We start from the raw sequence: 21671 nt of genomic DNA on the forward strand, positions 1-21671 counted from the left end.
ATGTTGAAGTTGTATAGAACGTTGGTTCGGCCGCATTTGGAATACTGCGTCCAGTTCTGGTCGCCACACTACCAGGAGGACGTGGAGGCTTTCGAGAGAGTGCAGAGGAGGTTTACCAAGATGTTGCCTGGTATGGAAGGGCTTAGTTATGAGGAGAGATTGGGTAAACTGGGGTTGTTCTCACTGGAAAGACGGAGGATGAGGGGTGACCTAATAGAGGTGTATAAAATTATGAAAGGCATGGATAGGGTGAACGGTGGGAAGCTTTTTCCCAGGTCGGTGGTGACGTTCACGAGGGGTCATAGGTTCAAGGTGAGGAGGGGGGGAGGTTAAACACGGATATCAGAAGGACGTATTTTACACAGAGGGTGGTGGGGGCCTGGAATGCGCTGCCAGGCAAGGTGGTGGAGGCGGACACACTGGGAACGTTTAAGACTTATCTAGATAGCCACATGAACAGAGTGGGAATGGAGGGATACAAAAGAATGGCCTAGTTTGGACCATGGAGCGGCGTGGGCTTGGAGGGCCGAAGGGCCTGTTCTTGTGCTGTATTGTTCTTTGTTCTTTGTTCTCAGAAGACTAAGGAAATTTGGCATGCCCGCTACGACGCTGCACGTTTACAGATGCCCCATAGAAAGCATTCTTTCTGGATGTATCACAGCTTGGTCTGGGCTCCTGCTCTGCCCAAGACCGCAAGGAACTACAAAGGGTTGTGAATGTAGCCCAATCCATCACGCAAACCAGCCTCCCATCCATTGACTCCGTCTACACTTCCCGCTGCCTCGGGAAAAGCAGCCGGCATAATCAAGGACCCCCACACACCCCGGACATTCTCTCTTCCACCTTCTTCCATCGGGAAAAAGATACAAAAGTCTGAGGTCACGAACCGACCGACTCAAGAACAGCTTCTTCCCTGCTGCCGTCAGACTTTTGAATGGACCTGCCCCGCATTAAGTTGATCTTTCTCTACACCCTAGCTATGACTGTAATGGGGTGGCACGGTGGCACTGTGGTTGGCACTGCTGGTTCACAGCACCAGAGACCCAGGTTCGATTCCCGGCTCGGGTCACTGTCTGTGTGGAGTTTGCATGCTCTCCCCGTGTCTGCGTGGGTTTCCTCCGGGTGCTCCGGTTTCCTCCCACAGTCAGAAAGATGTGCTGGTTAGGGTGCATTGGCCGTGCTAAATTCTCCCTCAGTGTAACCCGAACAGAAGTGTGGCGTCTAGGGGATTTTCACAGCAACTTCATTGCAGTGTTAATGTAAGCCTAATTGTGACACTATTAAATAAACTTTATTTTAACACTACATTCTGCACTCTCTCCTTTCCTTCTCTATGAACGGTATGCTTTGTCTGTATAGCGCGCAAGAAACAATACTTTTCACTGTATCCCAATACACGTGACGATAATAAATCAAATCTATGTACTCTATGAACAGTATGCTTTGTATAGCGCGCAAGAAACAATACTTTTCACTGTATCCCAATACATGTGACAATAATAAATCAAATCTATGTACTCTATGAACAGTATGCTTTGTATAGCGCGCAAGAAACAATACTTTTCACTGTATCCCAGTACATGTGACAATAATAAATCAAATCTATGTACTCTATGAACAGTATGCTTTGTATAGCGCGCAAGAAACAATACTTTTCACTGTATCCCAATACATGTGACAATAATAAATCAAATCAGATCAAAAATTGTCATCTAACTTCAAATGGTTATAAATAAATAAGATATTGATGCTTTGGAGAGGGAGGGAGCGTACAGCTCTCGCAGTCAATGGTGTGAGCTACCAGCATGCACCTCACTTCACTTGTCCCTTGCTGTCCGTGCGAATCACTTCAGTCAGACCGGTTGGAAAAAAGATAGGCAGCAGATTGTGGCAACCCTGTGCGAGGTTAAAGGTCAACAAACTGTCTCATGGGGGCTGCACCCAGAACCCAGATAAGAACCCAGAACAGTACAGCACAGGAACAGGCCCTTCGGCCCTCCAGGTCTGCGCCGATCATGATGCTGCCTAAACTAAAACCGTACGCACTTACAGAGCCCGTATCCTCCCATTCCCATCCTATTCATGTATCCGTCTAGTTGCCCCTTAAATGCCGCTATCGTACCCGCTCCCACCCCCTCCCCGGGCAGCGCGTTCCAGACATTCACCACCCTCTGTGTAAAAAAACTTACCTCGCACATCTCCTCTAAACTTTTCCCCACGCACCTTAAACCTGTGTCCCCGAGTACTTGACTCTTCCACCCTGGGGAAAGAGCTTCTGACTATCCACTCTGTCCGTGCCCCTCATAATCTTGTAAACCTCTATCAGGTCCCCCCTCAACCTCCGTCGCTCCAGTGAGAACAAACCGAGTTTCTCCAACCTCTCCTCATAGCAAACACCCTCCAGACCAGGCAACATCCTGGTAAACCTCTTCTGCACCCTCTCCAAAGCCTCCACATCCTTCTGGTAGTGTGGTGACCAGAATTGGACACAATATTCTAAATGAGGCCTAACTAAGGTTCTGTACAGCTGCCAATTTTTATACTCAATGCCCCGGCGATGAAGGCAAGCATGCTGTAAGCCTTCTTGTTGCCACTTTCAGTGATCGGTGGACATTTACGCCCAGATCCCTCTGCCTGTCAATACTCCTAAGAGTTCTACCATTTACTGTATAATTCCTACATGCATTGGACCTTCCAAAATGCATTAACTCAGGTTTATAAAGTTTATCCATTAGTGTCACAAGTAGGCTTACATTAACGCTGCAATGAAGTTACTGTGAAATTCCCCTAGTCGCCACACTCTGGCGCCTGTTCGGGTTACACTGAGGGAGAATTTCGCACCTAACCAGCACGTCTTTCAGACTGTGGGAGGACGCCGGAGCACCCGGAGGAAACCCACGCAGACACGGGGAGAACGTGCAGACTCCACACAGACAGTGACTCGAGCCGGGGAGCCGGGAATCAAACCCGGGTCCCTGGTGTTGTGAGGTAGCAGTGCTAACCACCGTGTCACCCTTAGATTCCTGGAAGATAGTCCCAGTTTGGGTTTAGGTACTGATTATGGGACCATTGTTGAGGGCGTTTGAGTATAAAGGTTTTAGTCTTTGGCTTGAGTGGGGGGTGGAGGGGGGCGGGGGGTGGGGAGATAGGGTTGGAATTCGGGAAGTGTGTGGTGGGATCCGAGGGAGTGCGTTCGAATCGGGCTTGTGGGCTCTCGGGGGCAGATGTAAGGTCCTGGGTCAGGGACTAGCACAGTCAGGATTGGGGACGGATGGATGGGGTGGGGGGGGTTTGGTTACAGGATACACAGCACAGAACACAGGCCACTCAGCCCATCTGGCCATTGTTGTCCTTTAATATCTCATACTCCAGAGGGAGTCAGGGTCATCGGAGTTTGTGAGGCGGGTGGGGGGGGGGGGGGGGGGGGGGGGGAGGGGGCGAGGAGGAAGAGGGGGGGGTGGGGGTGGTGGAGGGGGCCAGGGGTTAGGAATGGTGGACAGCATTCCAGGTTCAGGGCTCAGAGATCATGGATAGTGGACAGGGGGTAAGGTCAAGGGTTCGGGGCGGGCTTAAAGAACAAAGAACAACGAAGATTACAGCACAGGAACAGGCCCTTCGGCCCCTCCAAGCCTGCACCGACCGTGCTGCCCGTCTGAACTAAAACCCCCTACCGTTCCGGGGACCATTTCCCTCTATTCCCATCCTATTCATGTATTTGTCAAGACGCCCCCTTAAAAGTCACTACTTTTTCCGCTTCCACTCCCTCCCCTGGCAGCGAGTTCCAGGCACCCACCATCCTCTGTGTAGAAAATCTGCCTCGTACATCTCCTTTAAACCTTGCCCCTCGCACCTTGAACCTGTGCCCCCTAGTAATTGACTCTTCCACCCTGGGAAAAAGCTTCTGACTATCCACTCTGTCCATGCCTCTCATAATCTTGTAGACTTCTATCAGGTCTCCCCTCAACCTCCGTCGCTCCAGTGAGAACAAACCAAGTTTCTCCAACCTCTCCTCATAGCTAATGCCCTCCATACCAGGCAACATCCTGGTAAATCTTTTCTGCACCCTCTCCAAAGCCTCCACATCCTTCTGGTAGTGTGGCGACCAGAATTGAACACTATATTCCAAGTGCGGCCTAACTAAGGTTCTATAAGCTGCAACATGACTTGCCAATTTTTAAACTCAATGCACCGGCCGATGAAGGCAAGCATGCCGTATGCCTTCTTGACTACCTTCTCCACCTGCGTTGCCACTTTCAGGGACCTGTGTACCTGTACACCCAGATCCCTCTGCCTATCAATACTCTTAAGGGTTGAACATAGAACATAGAATCCTCCAGTGCAGAAAGAGGCCATTCGGCCCATCGAGTCTGCACCGACCACAATCCCACCCAGGCCCTATCCCCATATCCCTACATATTTACCCACTAATCCCTCTAACCTCTGCATCCCGGGACACTAAGGGGAAATTTAGAATGGCCAATTAACCTAGCCCGCACACCTTTCTACCATTTACTGTATATTTCCTATCTGTGTTAGACCTTCCAAAATGCATTACCTCACATTTGTCCGGATTAAACTCCATCTGCCATCTCTCCGCCCAAGTCTCCAACCGATCTATATCCTGCTGTATCCTCTGATGGTCCTCATCGCTATCCGCAAATCCACCAACCTTTGTGTCGTCTGCAAATTTACTAATCAAACCAGTTACATTTTCCTCCAAATCATTTATATGATTTGGAAGAAAATGTCAGAGATAGAGCCAATATTTCAAGTCTAAATGACCCTCTGACGAAGGGTTTTCCACACTCGAAACGTTGGGTCTATTCTCTCCCCACAGATGCTGTCAGACCCGCTGAGATTTTCCAGCATTTTCTGTTTTTGTTTCAGATTCCGGCATCCGCAGTATTTTGCTTTAACAGTTAGGTGGATTGGCCATGCTAAATTGTCCCTTAGTATCCAAAGATTTGCAGGTTAGGTGGATTGGCCATGCTAAATTGCCCCTTAATATCCAAAGATGTGCAGGTTAGGTGGATTGGCTATGCTAAATTGTCCCTTAGTGTCCAAAGATGTGCAGGTTAGGGGGATTGGCCATGCTAAATTGCCCCTTAGTGTCCAAAGATGTGCAGGTTAGGGGGATTGGCCATGCTAAATTGTCCCTTAGTGTCCAAAGATGTGCAGGTTAGGGGGATTGGCCATGCTAAATTGTCCCTTAGTGTCCAAAGATGTGCAGGTTAGGTGGATTGGCCGTGCTAAATTGCCCCTTAGTGTCCAAAGATGTGCAGGTTAGGTGGATTGGCCACGCTAAATTGCCCCTTAATGTCCAAAGATGTGCGGGTTAGGTGGATTGGCCATGCTAAATTACCCCTTAGTGTCCAAAGATGTGTGGGTTAGGTGGATTGGCCGCGCTAAATTGCCCCTTAGTGTCAGGGGGATTAGTTTGGTAAATATTTGGGGCTTGAGGATAGGGCCTGGGTGGGATTGTGGTCAGCACAGACTCGATGGGCCGAATGGCCTCCTACTGCACTGCAGGGATTCTATGATTCTATGGATTCTATTAAGAGTTGGGGTGAGGTGAAGCGTTGGGGGTAAGGTTAAGGGTTAGGCGTAAGGTTAAAGGTTGGGGTAATGTTAAGGGTTAGGGAGTAAGGTTAAGGGTTAGGCTTAAGGTTAAAGGTTAGGGAGTAAGGTTAAGAGTTAGGTGTAAGGTTAAAGGTCAGGGGTAATGTTCAGGGTTAGGGAGTAAGGTTAAGGGTTAGGCATAAAGTTAAGGGTTAGGCGTAAGGTTAAACGTTTGGGGTAATGTTAGGGGTTAGGCGTAAGGTCAAAGGTTAGGGGTAATGTTAAGAGTTAGGCGTAAGGTCAAAGGTTAGGGGTAATGTTAAGAGTTAGGCGTAAGGTTAAAGGTTAGGGGTAATGTTAAGGGTTAGGGAGTAAGGTTAAAGGTTAGGTTTTTGGTTTGATTTGACTTATTATTGTCACATAAAGTTTATTTATTAGTGTCACAAGTCAGCTTACATTAACACTGCAATGAAGTTACTGTGAAAATCCCCTAGTCGCCACACTCAGGCGCCTGTTCGGGTTACACTGAGGGAGAATTTAGCACGGTCAATGCACCCTAAGCCAACACGTCTTTTGGACTGTGGGAGGAAACCGGAGCACCCGGAGGAAACCCATGCAGACACGGGGAGAACGTGCAGACTCTGCACAGACAGTGATCCAAGCCGGGAATCGAACCCGAGTCCCTGGTGCTGTGAGGCAGCAGTGCTAACCCACTGTGCTACCGTGCTGCTCATGTTGCATTTGTATATGGTGAAAAGTATTGCTTCTTGCGCGCTTTACAGACAAAGCATACCGTTCATAGAGTACATAGATTTGATTTATTATTGTCACATGTATTGGGAGACAATGAAAAGTATTGTTTCTTGTGCACATACCATTCATAGAGAAGGAAAGGAGAGAGTGCAGAATGTAGTGTTACAGTCACAGCTAGGGTGTAGAGAAAGATCAACTTAGTGTGAGGTAGGTCCATTCAAAAGTCTGATGGCAGCAGGGAAGAAGCTGTTCTTGAGTCGGTTGGTACGTGACCTCAGACTTTTATATCTTTTTCCCAATGGAAGAAGGTGGAAGAGAGAATGTCCGGGGTGTGTGGGGTCCTTGGTTATGCTGGTTGATTTTCCCGAGGCAGCGGGAAGTGTAGACAAAGTCAATGGATGGGAGGCTGGTTTGCGCGATGGGACTGGGCTACCATCAGAACCCTTTGTAGTTTCTTGCGGTCTTGGGCAGAGCTGGAGCCCATACCAAGCTGTGATACACCCAGAAAGAATGCTTTCTTTGGGGCATCTGTAAAAGTTAGAGTCATGGCGGACATATCAAATTTCCTTAGTCTTCTGAGAAAGTAGAGGCGTTGGTGTGGCTTTCTTAACTATAGCGTTGACGTGGAAGGTAGGGTTAAGGGTTACTGGGTAAGGTTAGGGGTTGGAGTGTAGGCTTATGGGTCAGGGCTAAGGTTAAAGGGTAAGGGTAAAAGATTAACAGGTAGGTGTTAGCAGGTTAAGGGTTAGTGGTTCGGAAAAGTACAGGGTTGAAGAGTTAGAGTTGGAGGTTATTAATATGGAACAGCATGAGGAATGGTGGACAGGGTCAGAGGGTAAAGGTCAGAGGGGGTAAGGGTCATAGTTGGGTGGATGCAGTTTAAAGGATAGATAATGAACAGTGACATTGTTCCAGACAGTGTATTTACACACACACAATTTTCAGGTTTGCTGACGACACCACCGTAGTGGGTCGGATCTCAAACAACGAGACAGAGTACAGGAATGAGATTGAGAATCTGGTGAACTGGTGCGGCAACAATATTCTCTCCCTCAATGTCAACAAAATGAAGGAGATTGTCAGCGACTTCAGGTAGCGTAAAGGAGAACATGCCCCTGTCTACATCAACGGGGACGAAGTAGAAAGGGTCGAGAGCTTCAAGTGTTTAGGTGTCCAGATCACCAACAACCTGTCCTGGTCCCCCCATGCCGACACTATAGTTACAAAAGCCCCACCAACGCCTCGACTTTCTCAGAAGACTAAGGAAATTTGGCATGTCCGCTATGACTCTCACCAACTTTTACAGATGCACCATAGAAAGCATCCTTTCCGGATGTATCACAGCTTGGTATGGGCTCCTGCTCTGCCCAAGACCGCAAGGAACTACAAAAGGTTGTGAATGTAGCCCAGTCCCATCACGCAAACCAGCCTCCCATCCATTAACTCCGTCTACACTTCCCGCTGCCTCGGGAAAAGCAGCCGGCATAAACAAGGACCCCCACGCACCCCGGACATTCTCTCTTCTACCTTCTTCCACAGGGAAAAAGATACAGAAGTCTGAGGTCACGCACCGACCGACTCAAGAACAGCTTCTTCCCTGCTGCTGTCAGACTTTTGAATGGACCTACCTCGCATTAAGTTGATCTTTCTCTACACCCTAGCTATGACTGTAACACTACATTCTGCACCCTCTCCTTTCCTTCTCCCCGTGTACTCTATGAACGGTATGCTTTGTCTGTATAGCGCGCAAGAAACGATACTTTTCACTGTGTCCCAATACATGTGACAATAATAAATCAAATCAAAACACTGTGTATTTCATAGAATCATAGAATCCCTACAGTGCAGGAGGAGGCCATTTGGCCCATCGAGCCTGCACACTCAACAATCACAACCAGGCCCTATCCCCATAACCCCACATATTTACCCTGCTAATCCCTCTAACCAACGCATTGCAGGACAATAACGGGCAATTTAGCACGGCCAATCCACCTAACCCACACATCTTTGGACACTAAGGGGCAATTTAGCATGGCCAATCACCCTAACCTGCACATCTTTGGACACTAAGGGGCAATTTAGCATGGCCAATCCACCTAATTTACACATCTTTGGACACTAAGGGGCAATTTAGCATGGCCAATCCCCCTAACCTGCACATCTTTGGACACTAAGGGGCAATTTAGCATGGCCAATCCCCCTAACCTGCACATTTTTGGACACTAAGAGGCAATTTAGCATGGCCAATCCCCCTAACCCACACATCTTTGGACACTAAGGGGCAATTTAGCATGGCCAATCCACCTAACCCACATATCTTTAGACACTAAGGGGCAATTTAGCATGGCCAATCCACCTAACCCACATATCTCTAGACACTAAGGGGCAATTTAGCATGGCCAATCCACCTAACCCGCACATCTTTGGACACTAAGGGGCAATTTACCATGGCCAATCCACTCAACCTGCACATCTTTGGACACTAAGGGGCAATTTAGCATGGCCAATCCACCTAACCTGCACATCTTTGGACACTAAGGGGCAATTTAGCATGGCCAATCCCCCTAACCTGCACATCTTTGGACACTAAGGGGCAATTTAGCATGGCCAATCCCCCTAACCTGCACATCTTTGGACACTAAGAGGCAATTTAGCATGGCCAATCCCCCTAACCCACACATCTTTGGACACTAAGGGGCAATTTAGCATGGCCAATCCACCTAACCCACATATCTTTAGACACTAAGGGGCAATTTAGCATGGCCAATCCACCTAACCCGCACATCTTTGGACACTAAGGGGCAATTTAGCACGGCCAATCCCCCTAACCTACACATCTTTGGACACTAAGGGGCAATTTAGCATGGCCAATCCCCCTAACCTGCACATCTTTGGACAGTAAGGGGCAATTTAGCACGGTCAATCCACCCTAACCCACACATCTTTCATACTGTGGGAGGAAACCGCAGCACCCGGAGGAAACCCACGCAGACATGGGGGGAGAACGTGCAGACTCCACACAGACAGTGACCCAAGCCGGGAATTGAACCCGGGTCCCTGGCGCTGTGAGGCAGCAGTGCTAACCACTGAACCATCCGTGCCGCCCTTACTTTGCGACTTACACACCCAGTTTGTACATTTACACACACTGTGTATTTTCACACTGACACACTCACTGTGCATTGAGACACAGTGCAGCTTACACACTCACTTGTGTATTTACACACTTGCTGTGTATTTAGCCGCTCTGTTTCTCTGCACTAGTAACCTCTTACCTTTATAAACAAAGCTATATTCTTCCTCCGGGGAGCTCATGTTGAAACTATCCGGGAAAGCCTGCCTGTCCCGGGACTGCCTCTGTTCCCCAGGCCAGGCTGAGTGATCAGGAAGTGGGACTGGGAGCTGGATCAATGCCCCTCCCTCCCGCAGCCTCCCTTCCTGCTCCTGGGGAGGAGAAAGCAGGTCCGACCGGTTCCTGCAGCAGAGGAACACACCCAGTTTACCTGGATACACCTCACCTGTACACACAGCTCATCTGTACACACAGCTCACCTGTACACAGCTCACCGATACACACACCTCACCTGTATACACAGCTCATCTGTACACACAGCTCACCTGTACACACAGCTCACCTGTACACACAGCTCACCTGTACACACAGCTCATCTGTACACAGCTCACCGATACACACACCTCACCTGTACACACAGCTCACCTGTACACACAGCTCACCTGTACACAGATCACCTGTACACAGCTCACCTGTATACACAGCTCATCTGTACACACACCTCACCTATACACACACCTCACCTGTACACACAGCTCACCTGTACACACAGCTCACCTGTACACACAGCTCATCTGTACACACAGCTCATCTGTACACACAGCTCACCTGTATACACAGCTCACCTGTACACACACCTCACCTGTACACACAGCTCACCTGTACACACAGCTCACCTGTATACACAGCTCACCTGTACACACACCTCACCTGTACACACAGCTCACCTGTACACACACCTCACCTGTACACACAGCTCACCTGTACACACACTTCACCTGTATACACAGCTCACCTGTACACCCACCTCACCTGTACACACACTTCACCTGTACACACAGCTCACCTGTGCACCCAGCTCACCCGTACACACCACACCTGTATACACAGCTCACCTTTACACACAGCTCACCTGTACACACAGCTCACCTGTACACCCAGCTCATTTGTACACACCACACCTGTATACACAGCTCACCTGTACACACAGCTCACCTGCACACCCAGCTCATTTGTACACCCCACACCTGTACACACAGCTCACCTGTACACACAGCTCACCAGTACATGCAGCTCACCTGTATACACAGCTCATCTGTACACCCAGCTCACCTGTACACACAGCTCACCTGTACACACAGCTCACCTGTACGCACAGCTCACCTGTATTACACACCTCACCTGTACACACAGCTCACCTGTACACAGCTCACCTGTATACACAGCTCACCTGTATACACAGCTCACCTGTACGCACAGCTCACCTGTACGCACAGCTCACCTGTACGCACAGCTCACCTGTATACACAGCTCACTTGTACGCACAGCTCACCTGTATACACAGCTCACTTGTATACACAGCTCACCTGCACACACAGTTCACCTGTACACAGCTCACCTGTACACCCAGCTCATTTGTACACACCACACCTGTATACACAGCTCACCTGTACACACAGCTCACCTGCACACCCAGCTCATTTGTACACCCCACACCTGTATACACAGCTCACCTGTACACACAGCTCACCAGTACATGCAGCTCACCTGTACACACAGCTCACCAGTACATGCAGCTCACCTGTATACACAGCTCACCTGTACACACAGCTCATCTGTACACCCAGCTCACCTGTACACACAGCTCACCTGTACGCACAGCTCACCTGTATACACAGCTCACCTGTATACACAGCTCACTTGTATACACAGCTCACCTGCACACATAGCTCACCTGTACACAGCTCACCTGTACACATAGCTCACCTGTACACACAACCCACCTGTACACAGCTCACCTGTATACACAGCTCACCTGTACACACAGCTCACCTGTACACAGATCACCTGTACACAGCTCACCTGTATACACAGCTCACCTGTACACAGAACTCACCTGTACATCCAGCTCACCTGTATACACAGCTCACCTGTACACACACCTCACCTGTACACACAGCTCACCTATACACACACCTCACCTGTACACACAGCTCACCTGTACACAGATCACCTGTACACAGCTCACCTGTATACACAGCTCACCTGTACACATAGCTCACCTGTACACAGCTCACCTGTACACACAGCTCACCTGTACACACACCTCACCTGTACACACAGTTCACCTGATAGTGGGGGAGGGGTTTCAGTTTCTGGTCAATGGTAACCCCCAGGATTTTGATAGCGGGGCGGGGGCGGGGGCGGGGGGGGGGGGGGGGGGGGGGGGGGGGAGGTGGTGGTGGTGGTGGGATTCAGGATGGAAGTGACCAGTTCTTACCCATGCTGGTACATGGGCCCACATTGCAGTGTTAATGCAAGCCTACTTGTGACACTAATAAATGAACTTTAACTTTAGATTTGGCAGATGGAGTTTAATGTGGATAAGTGTGAGGTTGTCTATTTTGGCTGAAAAAATTAGAAAGGCAAATTATTACCTAAACGGAAAGCAGATTCAGAATGTGTCCGGGTAGAGGGATCTGGGCGTACAAAAAAACAAAGAACAAAGAAAATTACAGCACAGGGAGAGGCCCTTCGGCCCTCCAAGCCTGCACCGACCATGCTGCCCGACTGAACTAAAACCCCCTACCGTTCCGGGGACCATTTCCCTCTATTCCCATCCTATTCATGTATTTGTCAAGACGCCCCCTTAAAAGTCACTACTTTTTCCGCTTCCACTCCCTCCCCCGGCAGCGAGTTCCAGGCACCCACCACCCTCTGTGTAAAAAACCTGCCTCGTACATCTCCTTTAAACCTTGCCCCTCGCACCTTAAACCTGTGCCCCCGAGTAATTGACTCTTCCACCCTGGGGAAAAAGCTTCTGACTATCCACTCTGCCTCTCATAATCTTGTAGACTTCTATCAGGTCTCCCCTCAACCTCCGTCGTTCCAGTGAGAACAAACCAAGTTTCTCCAACCTCTCCTCATAGCCAATGCCCTCCATACCAGGCAACATCCTGGTAAATCTTTTCTGTACCCTCTCCAAAGCCTCCACATCCTTCTGGTAGTGTGGTGACCAGAATTGAACACTATATTCCAAGTGCGGCCTAACTAAGGTTCTATAAAGCTGCAACATGACTTGCCAATTTTTAAACTCAATACCCCGGCTGTGCGTGTTCAAGAATCGCAGAAAGTCGGTACACAGATGCAGCACATAATAAAACAGGCAATTGGGATGTCAGCAATTATTACAAAGGGACTGGAGTATAAAAGTAGATGCGTGTTGTTGCGATTGTACAGGGTGTTGGTGAGACCACGTCTGGAGTATTGTGTCCAGTTTTGGTCTCGTTATCTGAGGAAAGATGTGGGGGCATTGGAGACAGTTCAGAGGAGGTTCACCAGGTTGATTCCGGGGATGAAAGGGTTGATGTCCGAGGAGAGATTAAACAGTTTGGGCTTAGACTCGCTGGAGTTTAGCAGGGCGAGAGGGGGATTGAGTAAAGTAAATGTAGATCGAATGTTTCCCTCCTTGTGGGGCAATCTGGAACAACAGGTCACGGGGACAGGTTGAGAGACGGTAGATTTAAAACTGAGATGAGAAGGAATTACTTCTCGCAGAGGGTGGTGAGTTTGTGGAACTCGCTGTCCCAGAGCGCGGGGGAGTCTGAATCATTGAGTGGTTTCAAGAAGGAGAGAGATATATTTCTAATAAAAAAGGGATCGGGGGATGCGGGGAACAGGTGGGGAGGTGGATTTGAGACCAGGGAGAGATCAGCCATTGACTGGAGGAGCAGGCTCGAAGGGGCTGAATGGCCGAATTCTGCTCCCCATTCCGATGTCCCCACGAGAGGTGGGGAGGGTCCCATGAGCCTGGGATTCACTTTGCTTCCTCCATCCATCCTTGATTTGATTTATTATTGTCACATGTATTGGGATACAGTGAAAAGTATTGTTTCTTGCGCGCTATACAGACAAAGCATACCGTTCATAGAGTACATAGATTTGATTTATTATTGTCACATGTATTGGGATACAGTGAAAAGTATTCTTTCTTGCACGCTGTACAAACAAAGCATACCGTTCATAGAGTACATAGATTTGATTTATTGTCACTTGCATTGGGATATAATGAAAAGTATTGTTTTTTGCGCGCTATACAGACAAAGCATACCGTTCATAGAGTACATAGGGGAGAAGGAAAAGAGAGGGTGAAGAATGTAGTGTTACAGTCATAGCTAGGGGGTAGAGAAAGATCAACTTAATGCGAGGTAGGTCCATTCAAAAGTCTGACAGCAGCAGGGAAGAAGCTGTTCTTGAGTCGGTTGGTTCATGACCTCAGACTTTTGTATCTTTTTCCCGACGGAAGAAGGTGGAAGAGAGAATGTCTGGGACGTGTGGGGTCCTTGATTATGCTGGCTGCTTTTCCCGAGGCAGCGGGAAGTGCAGACGGAGTCAATGGATGGGAGGCTGGTTTGCGTGATGGATTGGGCTACATTCACGACCTTTTGTAGTTCCTTGTGGTCTTGGGCAGAGCAGGAGCCCATACCAAGCTGTGATACAACCAGAAAGAATGCTTTCTATGGTGCATCTGTAAAAGTTGGTGAGAGTCATATCGAGACAGCACGGTGGCACGGTGGGTTAGCGCTGCTGCCTCACAGCGCCAGGGACCTGAGTTCAATTCCAGCCTCGAGTCACTGTCTGTGTGGAGTCTGCACTTTATCCCCGTGTCTGCGTGGGTTTCCTCCAGGTGCTCCGGTTTCCTCCCACAGTCCAAAGATGTGTGGGTTAGGTGGATTGGCCATGCTAAATTGCCCCTTAGTGTCAGGGGGATTAGCAGGGTAAAGGTGTGAGGTTAGAGATAGGGCTTGGGTGGGACTGTGGTCAGTGTAGGTTTGATGGGCCGAATGGTGTCCTTCTGTAGTGTCACGATTCAATCAGAAGAAGCATGGGTTGAGGTTCTGACACTTGCTTCATCAGCTGAAGCCTGGTTAACAGTGGTGACTGGATAGAGGTGGTGAGGGAATGCTATTTTAAAAACCGTAGATTAGGTGGCTTGGCTATGCTAAATTGCCCCTTAGTGTCCAAAGATGTGCAGGTTAGGTGGATTGGCCGTGCTAAATTGCCCCTTAGTGTCCAAAGATGTGCTGGTTACAAAAGAACAAAGAACAGTACAGCACAGGAAACAGGCCCTTCGGCCCTCCAAGCCTGTGCCGCTCATTGGTCCAACTAGACCAATCGTTTGTGTCCCTCCATTCCCAGGCTGCTCATGTGACTATCCAGGTAAGTCTTAAACGATGCCAGCGTGCCTGCCTCCACCACCCTACTTGGCAGCGCATTCCAGGCCCCCACCACTCTGTGTAAAAAACGTCCCTCTGATATCTGAATTATACCTCGCCCCTCTCACCTTGAACCCGTGACCCCTCGTGATCGTCACCTCCGACCTTCCCACTGTCCACCCTATCTATGCCCTTCATAATTTTGTACACCTCTATTAGGTCTCCCCTCATTCTCCGTCTTCCCAAGGAGAACAAGCCCAGTTTACCCAATCTCTCCTCATAGCTAAGACCCTCCATACCAGGCAACATCCTGGTAAACCTTCTCTGCACTCTCTCCAATGCCTCCACGTCCTTCTGGTAGTGTGGCGACCAGAACTGGACGCAGTACTCCAAATGCGGCCTAACCAGCGTTCTATACAGCTGCAACATCATACTCCAGCTTTTATACTCTATACCCCGTCCTATAAAGGCAAGCATACCATATGCCTTCTTCACCACCTTCTCCACCTGTGCTGCCACCTTCAAAGATTTGTGGACTTGCACACCTAGGTCCCTCTGCGTTTCTATACTCTTGATGGCTCTGCCATTTATTGGATAACTCCCCCCTACATTCGTTCTTCCAAAATGCATCACTTCGCATTTATCTGGATTAAATTCCATCTGCCATTTCTCCGCCCAATTTTCCAGCCTATCTATATCCTGCTGTATTGTCCGACAATGTTCATCGCTATCCGCAAGTCCAGCCATCTTTGTGTCATCCACAAACTTGCTGATAACACCAGTTACACCTTCTTGCAAATCATTTATATATATCACAAATAGCAGAGGTCCCAGTACAGAACCCTGCGGAACACCACTGGTCACAGACCTCCCGCCAGAAAAAGACCCTTCGACTGTTACCCTCTGTCTCCTGTGGCCAAGCCAGTTTTCTACCCATCTAGCCACCTCTCCTTGTATCCCATGAGCCTTAACCTTCTTAACCAACCTGACATGAGGGACTTAGTCAAATGCCTTACTGAAATCCATATAGACGACATCCACGGCCCTTCCTTAGTCAACCGTTTTTGTCACTTCCTCAAAAAATTCCACCAAATTTGTAAGGCACGACCTCCCTCTTACAAAACCATGCTGTCTGTCACTCATGAGATTGTTCCGTTCTAAATGCGCATACATCCTGTCTCTAAGAATCCTCTCTAACAACTTCCCTACCACGGACGTCAAGCTCACTGGCCTATAATTATCCGGGTTATCCCTGCTACCCTTCTTAAATAACAGTACCACATTCGCTATCCTCCAATCCTCAGGGACCTCACCTGTGTCCAATGAAGAGACAAAGATTTCCGTCAGAGGCCCAGCAATTTCATCTCTCGTCTCCCTGAGCAGTCGAGGATAGATGCCATCAGGCCCTGGGGATTTGTCAGTTTTAATGTTACCTAAAAAACCTAACACTTCCTCCTTTGTAATGGAGATTCTCTCTAACGGGTCAACACCTCCCTCTGAGACACTCCCAGTCAAAAAGTCCCTCTCCTTTGTGAATACCGCTGCAAAGTATTCATTTAGGATCTCCCCTATTCCCTTGGGTTCTAAGCATAATTCCCCTGGGTTCTAAGCATAATTCCCCTCCTTTGTCCCCGAGAGGTCCGACTTTTTCCCTGACAACTCTTTTGTTCCTAACATATGAATAAAATGCCTTAGGATTCTCCTTAATCCTGTCTGCCAAGAACATTTCAAGACCTCTTTTTGCCCTTCTAACTCCTCGTTCGAGTTCTTTCCTACTCTCTCTGTATTCCTCCAGAGCTCCATCTGTTTTCAGTTGCCTGGACCTAACGTACGCCTCTCTTTTCTTTTTGATCAGATCCTCAATTTCCCTGGTTATCCACGGCTCTCAAATCCGACCTTTCCTATCCTTCCTTTTTACAGGCACATGCCTGTCCTGCAGCCTTATCAACTGTTCCTTAAAAGACTCCCACATGCCAGACGTGGACTTACCCCTGAACAGCCTCTCCCAATCAACGGCCACCAATTCCTGCCTAATCCGGCTATAGTTAGCCTTCCCCCAATTTAGCACCCTACCCTTAGGACAACACTCGTCCTTGTCCATTACTATCCTAAAGTTAACAGAGTTGTGGTCACTATTTGCCACATGTTCCCCTACCAAACGTTTGACGACCTGACCGGGCTCATTTCCCAGAACTAGATCCAGTATAGCCCCCTCTCTAGTTGGGCTATCTACATACTGTTCCAAAGAACCTTCCAATACACATTTTACAAATTCCTCCCCGTCCAGACCCCCAGCCCTAAGCACTTTCCAGTCTATACCAGGGAAATTGAAGTCTCCCACTACAACAACCCTATTTTTTCTGCACATATCCAGAATCTCCTGACATATCCGTTCCTCCACATCCCGTGGGCGTTTGGGTGAATTGGCTATGCTAAATTGCCCCTTAGTGTCCAAAGATGTGCAGGTTAGGTAGATTGGCCATGCTAAATTGCCCCTTAGTGTCAAGGGGATGAGCAGGGTTAGTATGTCAGGTTGCGGGAATAGGGCCTGGGTGGGACTGTGGTTGGTGCCACAGACTCGATGGGCCAAATAGCCTCCTCCTGGACTGGAGGGATTCTACATGCTGGATTTCCTGAGCCTCCTGAGAAAGTAGAGGCATTGGTGGGGCTTTCTTAATTATAGTGTTGGCATGGGGGGACCAGGACAGGGTGTTGGTGATCTGGACACTGGAAACTTGAAGCTCTCGACCCTTTCTACTTCGCCTCTGACACCGCGGGGAGGAGATGGGGGAGCCATTTGGAGGACGGGAAATTGTTAGAGGTGGGATTCGGGGAGGGAGGTAATGATAGTCAGTGCGCCCGCGAGCGAGACAGCAAAGATTACACAGGAAGAGGCAACAAAGCAACCCATGGCGACAGACAGGAAAACTTTATTAATGGAATCGATTCGAGACGAAGAAAAAGTTAAAAGGTTAATCGGCAGGCAAATCTGTTCCGGAATCAGAGGATGGATCGTAGCGCATTAACCCAGAGGATTGCACACAACCCCACCCACAAAACACACACCCCTCCCCCCCCCGTCCCCTGCACTTTCCGCTTCCTACTTCATCCCCCCTGCCGCAAATCACCATCCCATCTTCCGGAAGTTCGACTTTGAGGTGGACGAGAAGATACAAGCCCCTCACCGAGATTCCTTCCCCTCCCCACGTCACGCTCCTCCCTCCGGATAGCAAGGTGGGGGGAGGGATCCGAATTCTCCGAAGCTTCCGGGACACCAAACAAAAATTTAAAAACAAACTGGCATGAAAGCCGGCGAGGGAGGGGGAAATAGAATTGTCACAAAGAGAGCGAGTCTATTATTTTCTTCCAGAAAAAAAAACGGGAATTAAATCGTCAGAATTTAAACGGCAATTGTCGATAGGCCCAATTTACCCCCCAAACCCGGCCGTCGGCCATTTTGGAGAGTTGGCCAAAAGGTCGTGACCTCTGACTGCGATGGCAAAGGAAGCCATTTTGTCCGCCATTTCTCCCCCCCCCACCACTGCCCGCCCCCCTCAGCCCCACAAATCTTCAGCCGAGTTTGATTTTCTTGCGATCTGCAAAGCTGCGTTTTCAACTCGTTCTGAGGGAAAGTGTCTTCAAAGCCAAAACCAAAGAGCATTGGGCTTCCTCCTCAGCGCTCCCCCATTCTCCAACCCAACTATGATGCGGCCACCTGGGTAAGGGGTTCCTCCAGATATTGAACTAGGGCTTCGGCCTGTGGAGGACAACAGGAGAGAGGAGTGGGAGGGAGGGAGGGAGGGAGACAGAGAGAGAGAGAGAGAAGAGATGATTCGATTATTTCGACTAGACATTCAACATTAATGACAAGAGTAACAATGTTCAGGCATCAGCCAGCTCGGTGGCACAGCGGTTAGCACTGCTGCCTCACAGCGCCAGCACCCAATTCCCGGCTTGGGTCACTGTCTGTGCGGAGTCTGCGTGGGTTTCCTCCGGGTGCTCCGGTTTCCTCCCACAGTCCGAAAGACGTGCTGGTTAGGGTGGATTGGCCGTGCTAAATTGCCCCTTAGTGTCAGAGGGACTAGCAGGGTAAATGCATGGGGTTATGGGGATAGGTGGGATTATGATCGATGCAGACTCGATGGGCCGAATGGTCTCCTTCTGCACTGTAGGGGTTCTCGGATTCTGTAAGTTACATCCAGATTTGCACTGATTCTGCCGAACCCAAGCATTGCTGGGAAGAGACAGAGTGGATAGCAATTTGTGTCTCGTACTCACCCGGACAAACACAAGAACGAGAGATTCAAACTCTCAATTCGTACTAAACTAAAAAGAAGCTTTTTCCTCCCCCCCATTCATTCACGGAGTGTGGGCCTCGCCAGTATTCATTCCCCATTCCTAATCGCCCCTCGAGAATGGGGTGGGTGAGCCACCATCTCGAACCCACCGCAGTCCCTGTGTGGGGTAGGTACACCCACAGTGCTGTTAGGGAGGGAGTTCCAGGATTGTTATTGGACATCAGTCAGTCCCCGTGTGTGGGGTAGGTACACCCAGTGCTGTTAGGGAGGGAGTTCCAGGATTGTTATTGGACATCAGTCAGTCCCCGTGTGTGGGGGTAGGTACACCCACAGTGCTGTCAGGGAGGGAGTTCCAGGATTGTTATTGGACATCAGTCAGTCCCCGTGTGTGGGGGTAGGTACACCCACAGTGCTGTTAGGGAGGGAGTTCCAGGATTGTTATTGGACATCAGTCAGTCCCCGTGTGTGGGGGTAGGTACACCCACAGTGCTGTTAGGGAGGGAGTTCCAGGAACCCAGTTTCCTTCAACTTCTCCGCCCCCCCCTCCGGAGAGAGTTTCTCCCAATTGCCTCATTGGCTATTTTTAGGGACTATCTGATATTGCTGACCCAAGATCTGCTCCCCACCACCCCCCCTCCCCCCTTGGGAGCAGGATATGTTCCGCAGGCTCACAGACCATTCGGATGGTGATGGCTAGCACGAGGGGACATGGCTTTAAATTGAGGGGTGAGAGATATAGGACAGATGTCAAAGGTAGGTTCTTCACTCAGAGAGTAGTAAGGGTGTGGAATGCCCTGCCTGCAGCAGTAGTGGACTCGTCAACATTAAGGGCATTTAAAGGGTCATTGGATAAACATATGGATGATATTGGAACAGTGTAGGTTACAGGGGCTTTAGATTGGTTTCACTGGTCGGCGCAACATCGAGGGCCGAAGGGCCTGTACTGCGCTGGAATGTTCTAGTCTGCCCCAGAGATACTGACCCAACCCCGTTAATTAGCAATGTTCATTGAGGGATAAATATTGGGCCTGATAAGGACAGAGACAATTGCCCGAGTACCCCCACCCACTGTCCCTCTTCCAATAGCACCATGACAGTGCGGCGCTCCCTCAGCACCGACCCTCCCACAGTGCGGGGGAGGTTGGGAGTCCAGCAGGTGTTGAGGGGGGGGGTGTGGTGGGGGGGGCTTACCTTGGCTTGTAACATCCCGAATCCCACTGTCTCTTTTGCGTACATGCACAGTAGAAGGTTGGCCACCCTGGTGATAGCGACTCTGCCCTCCTGTGAACAGGAGAGGTTTCAAAACAAGGCAGTACAAAATGTCCACCCCTCCGTCCAACGTATGTCAATTCCTCCCCCCTCCCCCCCCCCCAATCCCCCTGACGTCACCGTGACCCCTCTCTCCACCACTCCCTCCTCTCCCAATCCCCTGACAGCCAGGGACCAACCCCGCACCCGCATACCCTCCCTCCCCCATCCAAGATCGGCCAATCCTATCCCTTTCCCTCCCCTGAAGGAGGAGTGTCCGGGCCCGGAGGCTATCGACGGGCTATTCGACCACCGAAGGAATCACGGCCCTGTTGAGACACTTTTTTATTCATTCGTGGGACATGGGCGTCGCTGGCTGGGCCCAGCATCTATTATCCATCCCTAGTTGCCCCTTGGAGGGCAGTTGAGAGTCAACCACATTGGCTGTGGCTCTGGAGTCACATGTAGGCCAGACCGGGGTAAGGACGGCAGATTTCCTTCCCTAAAGGAAAGGATTTTCTGAAAACGGGTCAGTAGATTCTTAATTCCAGATATTTTTTGTATTGAATTCAAATTCCATCCTCTGCCGTGGGTGGGATTCGAACCCGGGTCCCCCAGAACATTAGCTGAGTTTCCGGATTAATAATCTAGCGATAATACCACCAGGCCGTCGCCTCCCCTGCAGGATAGCGACAGGGTGATCGTGTACCCACCGCTACAGGGATGTGAAGGATGGAGAGAGAGACAGAGAGACAAAATCCTCCACTCGATACCCCAACCTCCCCAAACCTGGGGCAACCGAGCGGTAAGAAATAGGAAGAGGAGGCCATTCGGCCCCTCGAGCTTGCTTCATCTACCATTCCATAGGATCATTCGGCCCCTCGTTCCTGCCCCTATCCCTCAATCCACTTACTGATCAAAACATTTATCTTCGCCTCACAAACACACATAAGGACTCTGCTCCCCCCCCCCCAACACCTCTGTGGCAAGGAGTCCCAAAGATTCTCAACCCTCAGAGACGAAATTCCTCCTCATCTCAGTCTCAAATTGGCGCCCCTTTATTCTGAGACTATTCCCTCTGCTCCCAGACTCTCCCTTGAGATGAAACATCCTCTCAGCATTTACTCTGTCGAATCCCTAAAAAGAATTTGACATGTTTCAGTGAGATCACCTCTCATTCTTCTGAGTTCCAGTGAGTAGAGTCACTACCTGTTTACCCTTTGCTTCTTCAGACAATCCCTCCACACCGGGGATAAGACCATAAGACATAGGAGCGGAAGTAAGGCCATTCGGCCCATCGAGTCC

General features: G+C 49.7%; 1 protein-coding gene and 1 long non-coding RNA gene across 2 annotated transcripts in view; both read right to left on the reverse strand.

Annotated features, from left to right (window-relative positions):
• Positions 1-9745, reverse strand: part of LOC144489008 (ras-related protein Rab-25-like) — a 29407-nt gene extending 19662 nt beyond the window's left edge. Inside the window, exon 1 of the mRNA XM_078206957.1 lies at positions 9588-9745. Within this exon, the coding sequence (XP_078063083.1) occupies positions 9588-9627 (40 nt within the window). The 5' untranslated portion in view covers positions 9628-9745. The remainder of the gene's footprint in view (positions 1-9587) is intronic.
• A 7990-nt stretch (positions 9746-17735) lies between these two features.
• On the reverse strand, positions 17736-20400 carry LOC144489009 (uncharacterized). Its single transcript, XR_013496816.1, has 2 exons — positions 20310-20400; positions 17736-18577 (listed from the first exon to the last, which is right to left on the reverse strand). It is a non-coding gene; the product is annotated as an uncharacterized LOC144489009 (long non-coding RNA).
• Positions 20401-21671: the final 1271 nt, after the last annotated feature.

Source organism: Mustelus asterias, unplaced genomic scaffold, assembly GCF_964213995.1.
Source record: "Mustelus asterias unplaced genomic scaffold, sMusAst1.hap1.1 HAP1_SCAFFOLD_1919, whole genome shotgun sequence".
Classification (NCBI taxonomy): Eukaryota; Metazoa; Chordata; class Chondrichthyes; order Carcharhiniformes; family Triakidae; genus Mustelus; species Mustelus asterias.